This window comes from Portunus trituberculatus, chromosome 47 (assembly GCF_017591435.1).
Source record: "Portunus trituberculatus isolate SZX2019 chromosome 47, ASM1759143v1, whole genome shotgun sequence".
In the NCBI taxonomy this organism is placed as follows: domain Eukaryota; kingdom Metazoa; phylum Arthropoda; class Malacostraca; order Decapoda; family Portunidae; genus Portunus; species Portunus trituberculatus.
In genome coordinates this window covers 3,999,082-4,010,139 of record NC_059301.1, presented here as the reverse complement: position 1 = coordinate 4,010,139, position 11,058 = coordinate 3,999,082, and the positions used below count along the sequence as shown (strand labels likewise).

Here is an 11,058-nt window from a genome sequence, read left to right as displayed (position 1 = left end):
GCTAAGAGAAAACATGTTATGCTTATCATCAACAAATATAGTGCAGGAATATAGTGCATGAAAATTAGTAAACCTTAAGGAATTAGTACTTTTACTGTTATGGTCGTTCCTTGTTTGCATTCAGAGCACTATAAAGGATAAGTTTGCACTGACATAATGGGGAAAAGGTGAAAAGTGGATTACATTTCTCTTTTCTTGGCTACTTCAGTATTTAAGTGTACAAGTGAGCCGAATAATGGCTATAAAACGAAAATTGAAATACACAGGAGGGAGAATCTGAAAAGTAGCTTTAGGAATCGATAACTATAACACGGAGGTTATCTAGCAAAGAGAAGCAAAGAGAACCTATTTGAAATTTACATACAAAGTCCCAGGTGAATAACGCCGAAGCTCAACAGGTGTGGTGCACAGGCACTCTATTCCGCCACGCAACATCAGAAACAAAATTCAGGAGAACGAGTCGACCTCATAAGAATATTGATACATGATCGGATTAATCCGATAAAAATGTATTATGCCTAAAGAGGAAAAACTTTCTCCAAGTGAAAAATAAAAGAGAGAATATTTATTTACTCTTATTTACCTGAAAGTGTTTTCTTGCATAATCATTTTTCAAGTCAATAATCCTTCTCTTACATAAAAATTACTTTTTCTTACTTTGCCATTGAGGTAACGATCAATGGTGAGAGTAGACATTCTATGTACCAGTTTTAGGATTAAACTGCGAAGATGATATCATTTTTTTTTTTATAACTCCTCATTTGAGAGCCATGACAGTGAACCAAGACACCAAAGCATAAGGTATTCACCAGATGTAAAACTGTCACATGAGTGAGAAGTAAAGTTACAACACACAAGTAACACCAGAAGCATTCATCTTGCCAGAATAAAAACAAAAAATAAATAAAATAAATAAATGAATAAATAAAATAAAATGAATAAATATATCAAAAGTAAATGAGTACGAACCCAGATCTTCGCCTCCCCCGCCCCAAATAATAGTAATAGCAATCAATATAGTTAAGAATATCAACCAGTAGTGTTCCTTGTACGTACAAAGTGTCTTTTGTACATACCTCCTTAATTTATTTCTATGAGCTGAATTAGTGAAAATATAATACAGTATTACCCTGGAATTCTCACCTTTGCCTTATTTTTGAAGCCAACGCTATTCGCCTCACCTGAGCATCATAAGGATTATAGCTTCAGGCAGATTAAGAGCGAGCAGCTTGCAACACTGGCAGCGACGGTATAGCTAATGTGTGTTCTGGTAAAACACCAAAACAACATTAACGACTTGTCTTCCTACATAAAATCAACCAAATAATCCAATACTGGGCTGCCTAAATGCAATGCTCAGAAAAAGCACCGTCATTCAGGAAGACAAATGGAGTGCATTTGCTCTCCCATCATGTTACTTGGGTAATGATGCAACACAAGAAATTGGACGAGGTTACAGTGGAAGTCAATATTGTAATAGCAGTGTATGCACCTTTCACATCAATGATGCAAATGAAATTAATTCGCGTGATACAATCTATATTGTTTGTATAGTTAGAAAGATCGGTTATTGGCTGACATTCTCTCTCTCTCTCTCTCTCTCTCTCTCTCTCTCTCTCTCTCTCTCTCTCTCTCTCTCTCTCTCTCTCTCTCTCTCTCTCTCTCTCTCTCTCTCTCTGTTTGTACATATACGTGCACAAATTATCAAACATATGTTTACACAGTCAGAGAGCATAGTGATAAAGTGTTTCTTAATTCGGTATCTCAACTAGCTCCGAAATACACTGCGTGAATAGTACAAGACTCATTATCCATAGAGCGTGACACAGTGAGCTATCATCATTATTACTAGCTACCATAATAAGCGTCACTCGCCATTGCTGTTCACAATACACCTCACCACGAGACACGCTAAGAACATTTACTCTCAGTTACCACGCTTCTTTCACCAGTACCTCCACTTTCTCGCGGTTTTATTATCAAAACACAAAATAGCGCGGCAGAATACAAGAGCAGATACAAGAAGAGTTCATTTGAATTATAAAGGAAGGAAACGCACACTCAAAAACCCCATTAAACTGAACTTGAATGAAATCGCAGAGGGCGTAAAAGAAAGACCACCACACGTGAAGAGTCTAACAGAGGAAAGAAAAAGGCACATAAAAGACTCCGAAAACTGAAGAGAAGAGATTGTTTTCTTGACTGAGAAGAAGATTGGCGTTTTGAGAATGATCCCTAGTTTGTGCTATGCGACCGACAATGGACTGGCGGCCTCGTCTGTGCTCTTACCAAATTGTCTGCAGAGAGAGAGAGAGAGAGAGAGAGAGAGAGAGAGAGAGAGAGAGAGAGAGAGAGAGAGAGAGAGAGAGAGAGAGAGAGAGAGAGAGAGAGAGAGAGAGAGAGAGAGAGAGAGAGAGAGAGAGAGAGAGAGAGAGAGAGAGAGAGAGAGAGAGAGAGAGAGAGAGAGAGAGAGAGAGAGAGAGAGAGAGAGAGAGAGAGAGAGAGAGAGAGAGAGAGAGAGAGAGAGAGAGAGAGAGCAGGATGAAAATGCACCAAGACAATCTTAACTGCTTAAAATAAAGTGAAAAACAAGTAAGCAAACTGGAGAAGCTGGCACAGCAATATGGGAGGCAGGATAAACACATTAGCACTTCAGTCCCTGGTTCTTTTCTGTCTCCCCTCCAGCGTCCTCAATACTATGCTGCAAAATGGACTTGATGAGAGAGAGAGAGAGAGAGAGAGAGAGAGAGAGAGAGAGAGAGAGAGAGAGAGAGAGAGAGAGAGAGAGAGAGAGAGAGAGAGAGAGAGAGAGAGAGAGAGAGAGAGAGAGAGAGAGAGAGAGAGAGAGAGAGAGAGAAAACTGAAAGGAAAACACATTCTGGAAAGGACGAAACGACAAAGCATGGTGAGGGATTAAGAAAGAAAGAAACAAAGAAGTGCAGAGAAAATTGATAATTAGAAATAGACAAATGGGTGCGAAAAAACAAGGGCAAAAAAAAATATCACACTCGCAAAATCAGTTTTTTCAGAAGACTTAACTCCTTCAGTACTGGGATGCATTTTAACCTTGAGTTTTGGGTATAATTAGACGATTTTATTTACATTAAGAAGTGTGTATGGAGGTCAGAAGATTAATGGTCTGAGTCTTCACTTTCGTAATACCCACATAAGGTTCTGAAGCTGTATAAAATCCCCAGATAGTAAGCAGAATGAGTGTGGAAATGCGTCTTGGTACTGAAGGAGTTAAGGAAAGCGCTTAAAATTACGTTCTAGTAACTTTGCCTTAATGCTCTTTTCTCTTTCTAGCTTAGATTAAGTAATATGACATCTTTATACATGTCTTTTACATTTCTTTTGTTTATGTTCCTTTGTGGATGAGAGTCACGGACAATGGACTGCCTTACTACAACAAAGAGGGGTCAACACGATGGCTGCTATTTCTTCCTTTCTATTCCTTTGGGTGCTAGAGACAGAGCTGGTGGTACAGTGGAACCATGCGTGCTTTGGGGTCTAAGCACACGGGTTCGAATCCTGTCCACGGTCCGAGTGTAGGTTGGGCTTCCTCACTCGGGGCAACGGTTTCTTAGTGGGTGGGCTTTGAGATAGGAGGTACCCCAAAAGTTATCCCTTTAGCCCAGAAATTCCCGTGAAAAGCCCACATGGTGTAAAGAAAAAGAAAAAAAAGTCTTGTATCCTATTCCAAGCAGGAGAGGACAGCATATCTGGATTTTTTTTTTTTTTGTACGTGTATTAGAAATATAAGGAAGGATGAATAGTGTGCTATCTTATTGCAGATAAAAAAAAAAAAAGGACAACACGTTTGCTGCGATTCCTTCCTTTGTATTTGTGTGCAAGAGACGGAGGATTAAAGCCTTCTACCTTATTAAAAACATATCTAGTATATTTTGGTTGTTTTCCTTTGTGCATTAGAGACAGAAAGAAGATTGAACGGTATACTAGATTATCATAAAGATGCCAACACGTCTGCTGCTATTTCTTCCCTTGTGTTTCTTTGTGTAAGGGAGCATCGGGAGATAGAAGTGGGCACAGCAAGTGATGCCACGTTATACACAGACACGCCTGTCATCTTGAGCTCCATCAAGAGTGTTGTGTGAATTACCTTCTCTTTCTCGATCCTTCTCCTCTAGTTAGGTACGAGAGGTCGGAACGTGACCCTTCATTTTCTCTCTCTCCCTCTCTCTCTCTCTCTCTCTCTCTCTCTCTCTCTCTCTCTCTCTCTCTCTCTCTCTCTGTTTGTTATATCCTTTCTAAATCCTGGTATTCTTTTAGGTGTTTTTATTTTTTTCTTGCTCTTTTTACTTCTTTTAATAATATTTTCAATTTTTTTTTCTCATTTCTTGTTTACTTTTATTTTTTTTTATTACTATTCATATTCCTTCTCAGCATTTTTTTTATTGAATAATTCTTATATTTATTTTGTCTGCATTCTTGCTTTACATCTTATTTTTCTTGTGTTTTCCTTACTTAATTTTTCCTATTCTCAATATTCTTTCTTATCACTCTCTTTCTATTACATCTTTTTTTTTTCGTGTTGCTTTTATCGCTATTGTATTGTCATGTCTCTATTAATGTTTATGCATTTTTACTGCTTTTACTATTCCTCCTTTTCCTTCCTTTTCCTTCTTCTTCACCTAAAGAAAATTATAATACGTGGAAAAATTAGATGCAAAATGTCTTCTCTCTACACCTGTGATAAGATCTAAATATTTTTTTTTCTTATATGTCCTCTAAATGAATTTTACCGCAATCCAGCCAATCTAATTTTAATGTGAGCTCTTTTATCGTAAACAACCTCGTGAGGCCTATTATTTCTGCTGTTGTTTCTTTCTCTTTTCTGAATCTTTTCTCTTTTATCTTATTTGCAAATAGAATGTGAAGTCTTGGTTCAGAACTGATGCGAATTTATAATCAATCGTTTTTCTTCACTTCCCTGTCTTTTAACTGTTTGTATCCTACGTGACCTTGATTTCCCTTGATTTATTCTACGATTTCTCCTCATCTCTTTCTTCTATCTATTTTTATAGGTTATGTAATGACTTCTTTTTCAGAAACTCGAACTAAAGTATTGAACCAACTATTTATTTTTTTCTTCTTATTTCATTTTATGTCTTTCGTTATTTCTTAGTGCTTGGATCTAAAACTTTTCATCCCATCTCACTGTCGACACATACTATATCAAGAAAGCTACATTTTTCTTATCACAAATTTCTTTGAAACAATGTAACATGTAACCTATTTTATCTTTCCTCCACCATTCCTTTCCCTGGTCAACCATTCATTCTTTTCTCTTGCGTGGCCTTAATTAAAGCACCTCTTGTCCATTTCTCGATTTTTTTCTTTCTCTGGACGTTTTCCTCACAAGATTTTCTTTAACAATCGAACATACACCTTTTCTTTCCCTGTCCTTCCATTCATCGTGTCGTGGTCTTCAAACTCCTCTCGATTCCACGAGTTCTTTTCTTTATTTTTTTTTACCTTTTTTTCTCATACACTTTCTTTAAACTATCCAACATAGAATTCATTTCAACTTCTTTTTTTAGGTTCACGTGTGAGGTTTATCAATCATCCATCATTTTCTCTTGCGTGGCCTTGAAACTTTCCACCTCAAGATTTCTTTCATGTTTCTTTATATTTCTTTTCTTAAAAAAAAAAAATCTTTAAACTTTCGATTGTACAATTCGTTTCACCATTTTTTCCCCATTCTGTTTGAAGCGAGTCAACCATTCATCTTTTTCTCTTGCCAGGCCTTGACACTCATCCAACGATTTTTTTCTCCTTTCTTTATAAACTTTTCTTACAAACTTTATTTAAATCTATCACACATCTATTTCTTTTCCTCCTTTCCTTTCGCGTGTCATCCATCCATTCTTTTCTCAACTGTGACCTTGAAACTCCTCCATTCGTTGATTTTTACTCTTTTTATTCCCCACTCAAGAGAACGTTTTGCTTTTCCTTCAGGCTGCCAAGACCCTGGGCATCATTGTGTCGGTATTTTTGCTGTGCTGGCTGCCTTTCTTCACCTGGTATATCGTGTCTGCGCTGTGTGGCGACGCCTGTGCTGTCCCGGAGTGGCTTGTAACTGTTCTATTCTGGATTGGTAAGCCGGTCCGTTTGTTTGTCATTCAATTAATTAGTTCTGTCATCCATTTAGTTATTTTATTTGTTAGTAAGTTAATTAGTGGATGAGTGAATTAGTTATTTAGTTGGTTAGTTAGCCAATCAGCTCATCAGTAGGTTAATCTCTCTCTCTCTCTCTCTCTCTCTCTCTCTCTCTCTCTCTCTCTCTCTCTCTCTCTCTCTCTCTCTCTCTCTCTCTCTCTCTCTCTCTCTCTCTCTCTTCTTCTTCTTCTTCATATATATTCTGACCGCTCTATCCGTCTCTTTCATGCTTCCTCTTCGCCCTGGCATCTTTTCTTTGCTTTGTCGAATCAATAAGAATCCAGTCAAAGACAAGCCACAAAAGACTTACCAAAAAAAGAGAAGAGAAATTGTCCAATCCCATGTTCTTGATAATGTGTCCCTCAGTAGTGTCTAGTCAAATCTATTGTAGCAAGACTCTTTCTCTCGCTATTGTGTCTGCTCTCTCTTCTCACTTACATGTCTTCCTATCGTCCTCTTCCAGGGTACTTCAACTCCACTCTAAACCCCATCATCTACGCCTACTTCAACCGAGACTTCAGGAAGGCATTCCGCAAGACCCTCAGCCACTACGGCCTGGACTGCGCAGTGTGTCGTCGCTGCATGCCTCGCATTCGCTGCTGCGGAAAGGGCTGTGGCCGCAAGGGTCTGGCCAGGTGTGTTGGTCTGGGGGCTGGTCACGACACACCTTCCTCTGAAATCCAGCCACGATCAGCCCTTAGTTCTGAGTACTGCCATATCGAAATGACCACAATCGACAAAGTAGCCAAGCTGGGAGTCGACCATTAGTGTAGCTTCGTTCGAGGAACATTAAGGTCCTCTGGCTGAATAGGGGAAATATTTTCTCCGCACGATAGAGAAGGTGGGCAGCCGCTTGGTACGGAAGGAGCCACCAGAACGAGTATTTACAATGGCCAAAGGAAACCTATGTGACCTCATCATTCCGTACGCCCTTTTGGTTCACTCAAGGTTGCAGAGAGTGGCAGCCAGAATCAAAACACTAGATGTCTTAATGTGTAGTCAGAAAGAGATGTTTTCTATTATCTTGATCTAAGATTAGACTCTAGAAACAGGGAGACCTGTTACTGGTATGTGCATAGTTCACAAACTCTTAGGTACTATTAAGAGAAAGATATATATATATACATATATATAATGTTTTTTTCCAAAAGAGAATAAATAGATTGATATCGTGATTCAATCTCGTAGTTCCGTGTCACATACGTAGCCGTGTTCCATAGCGGAGGAGCAGCCTCTCTAGTGATGCCCATTAGGTTCCCTTGGGGTTCCTTGGGACCGTCCACGCTGCCAAAGGAGACGAGGTGGTTGGTTGATGGCCGTAAGTAGATGGATATATTGTGAGTAACCTACGCCCTGGGCCAATCATCATTAGTGTGGATGGTGCAAGGATCTCCCAAGAAAAAGGAAAATCTATATAGATAACGTAGCTGTTATTAGATACCTAAGTGTTAGTTTCGCTGTGATCTTAACGTTATTGTGTCAGCATATTATGCATGTTACAATAACTACAACATGCCATATAGATCAATGTACATGCACAAAATTTGTCGAAACAGTATTTTTAGCGACAATAAAATATATTCAGAATCGTAAAATATTTAATTGTGTTTCCTTGACGAACAAAATTTTTGTCAACACTCACTTACACCTAAACACACAAAAAAAACATTGATGTTACTTTAATTAACTGATCAATGAGGGGTAATGGCGCAGCTGCAGGTTTTCACCGTATGTTTCTGAAGTGTAAACTATGACCCGCCGAACCCTAAGCAGGTGAATTAGTTATATGAGTGGTGTCAAAAAAACGACCGAGATTACTCACACGTTTTCCTTACAACACTACAACATTTCAGCGTGCAGGCATTCACTGCTCACCACATATAAACTGTGAATTCTCAAACTGGTAAATATGAAAACGGGCGGCACACTTGTCTGACTCGGCGCCGTTCAAGGCCACGGGGCGAATGAAAGCAGCCAAATAACTAATTTCAAAACCAATTTCCAACTGAATGATTCACCAACTACATGGCGCACACTTACTGCAACTCATCAGATACCGTCCAGCACTGCGGTCTCCAGAAATTAGTAATTTGATGCATTCTTAGTGAATATATTTTATCTTGCGCGTGAAGAAATGGACACATGGACACGCGCCAGCTGTCAGATATGAAATACTTTATAACGCACTGGAGATAATCAGACCAGAAGTCCAGCCCAGTTGAACGTCACGGTGGAATAATCAAGAGAATACCCACGCACATGACCTGGTTTCCGTTCCTTTGTGTGTCTTCCATTCTAAAATGTTAATGCAATGTTTAAAGACAAAAAAACAAGTGGCCTAACTATCATTGCTTTGTCTTCTTCCAGGCATACTGACCCACCGGCAGTGCTCAGTCCGGCGCCAGTATATTGCACTTCTTTTTATCTTATTATTTCTTCTTTTTATAATTCTGAATAATATGAAGTGAAGAATACTTCTCTCACTAACTGCATGAAACACAAAGCTACCTCACAACCAATTCCTAAACTACAACAAAAGTTAGATTATTCTTTTGACCGTTGATGACAATATGGAATTCATCTGAGCAACCAAAGAAAATTATAGTGAGCGAAAAATGTAACCACCAACGACTTGATTTTTCCTTTTTGTGTCAAAACATACCTTTCAAAATTATATATTAACTTCCTTTAGATAATTTCACTAAGCTTATGGAAAAAATCAAACCGTTGAAAAAAAAAAAAAATGTAAGAAAGCTTCTGTCCGTAAAAAAAAAATAAATAAATAAAAATAAAAAATAAAAACTCTTACAAGAAAAGTACTCTTTCTGTGTCCCTTCGTTTCAATTCCTTTACTCAAACCAGCAAAAATCAATGCACGACGCAGGAAAAACACGAGTAAGCGAGATACGAGTGGTTTGTTATGTAAAGAGGATAAGTATACGACGAAATATGAATGAAAATGCCTCACTGCATAAAATAAACACACTCGTATCAGTCCTCGACCTTGGAGAGGGACGTGATAAAACTTTCTCTTCACTAACTCAACAAGAAAAAAATTGAATTAATGCACTTCTTGTTACATAAGTGTTGGCGCGCCTAACCTAGTGTGTGTGTGTGTGTGTGTGTGTGTGTGTGTGTGTGTGTGTGTGTGTGTGTGTGTGTGTGTGTGTGTGTGTGTGTGTGTGTGTGTGTGTGTGTGTGTGTGTGTGTGTGTGTGAGAGAGAGAGAGAGAGAGAGAGAGAGAGAGAGAGAGAGAGAGAGAGAGAGAGAGAGAGAGAGAGAGAGAGAGAGAGAGAGAGAGAGAGAGAGAGAGAGAGAGAGAGAGAGAGAGAGGAAAGAAAATACGACGTGCGTAGTCTCTGTTGTGACGCCTATGCCAAATCTAGCACGAAATAACATCTACCAAAATCTCTACGTGGCTTTCTCGACATTCCAGCGATGATTTAACAATGAATAGATAAAAAAAAAAAAATGTTCTTCCTTCCGTCTAAAGGTCACCCTTCTACCTGGTGCTTATTGATTAGTGAGGAATTCACCGATTTTCTCTCTGGTCACTTTTGTACGGCGACTCGTATCTCTCTCTTTCTCTCTTTCTCTCTTTTCTCTCTCTCTCTCTCTCCAACATGCAATTCATACTTCAGCAAAAACCCAAAAATACCGTAATGATTCCGCAATACTAGACTCAAGTGACTAATTAATTCTACAATGGTTAAGTTTTTGTGCAGTTTTCTAATTTTTACTCTCTCTCTCTCTCTCTCTCTCTCTCTCTCTCTCTCTCTCTCTCTCTCTCTCTCTCTCTCTACCCTTCACAGAGTTCCCACCTTCCTCTCACTCTCAACTCTCCAATCAAACTTCGTCTTTATCTCTTGACTCTTTCACGAGGCATATGATTGGTCGAGGACTCATGACGTCAGCAGGCAGATCCATAATTATGTAACAATCTAAAGAGGCTTTCAATTTTTTATACTTGAATGAAAAGTAGAACGTAATCGTGGCCTAAAAATGCACTACATTAATTTTCTTTCTTTCGCGTATAACTTGTGTGAAGGGATGTGTTTTGTGTTTTGTTTGTGTGTAGCCGTGGAGAGAGAGAGAGAGAGAGAGAGAGAGAGAGAGAGAGAGAGAGAGAGAGAGAGAGAGAGAGAGAGAGAGAGAGAGAGAGAGAGAGAGAGAGAGAGAGAGAGAGAGAGAGAGAGAGAGAGAGAGAGAGAGAGAGAGAGAGAGAGAGAGAGAGAGAGAGAGAGAGAGAGAGAGAGAGAATAAATGTCTGTACAGCAGTAACACCACACGAGATTACCATAAATCCTGGAAATTGCACCTGAATAAATACAGTAAGGTAAATAGAAGGGCACAGCTCATTTTCATTCTGACACACCACAAATACATGGAAAGTAGTCCACGGCCAAATGAAGCGTCAGCCAACGAAACTCTATGACGCACAATGCACAAGCTGGAACATACAAAAGAATTCTTGAAAGGAAGCATGGATGACCTGGAAGCGACACAAGTGGAGTATACCCCCTGGAAGGCTGAGATCGTATGCAGGCTTATGCAGGCTTACAATATTACGGTTGGAACCTTAGTTCTTTTGTAACTGTTCACAATCGCTGTTGAGATGCCTTCACCTTTATTGTCCTTAGGTTTCTTACTGCATATTAGATGGCGGAGCTTTTCACAAACAGTTTTGTAAGCTTAGCAGGTTCTTCGTGTATTAGCATCTTGCTTTTCACGCTCATTTTTTTTCTTTTTATCAAAATACTTTTTATTAAAAATCAGAATACCAACAAGATGCACATGAAAGATGCAGACATGGAAAGGCAGACAATAATGACTTGACAGCGAGTTTTAATTGCTCCATATGCAAAGAGGCACCACTAC

General features: G+C 39.0%; 1 protein-coding gene across 1 annotated transcript in view; it reads left to right on the top strand.

The window, feature by feature from the left end:
• The window catches only part of LOC123520500 (octopamine receptor beta-1R-like), a 167,538-nt gene extending 159,761 nt beyond the window's left edge, over positions 1 to 7,777 (top strand). The window contains exons 6-7 of the mRNA XM_045282802.1: positions 5,980 to 6,118; positions 6,644 to 7,777. Coding sequence (XP_045138737.1) covers positions 5,980 to 6,118; positions 6,644 to 6,948 — 444 coding nt within the window. The 3' untranslated portion in view covers positions 6,949 to 7,777. The remainder of the gene's footprint in view (positions 1 to 5,979; positions 6,119 to 6,643) is intronic.
• Positions 7,778 to 11,058: the final 3,281 nt, after the last annotated feature.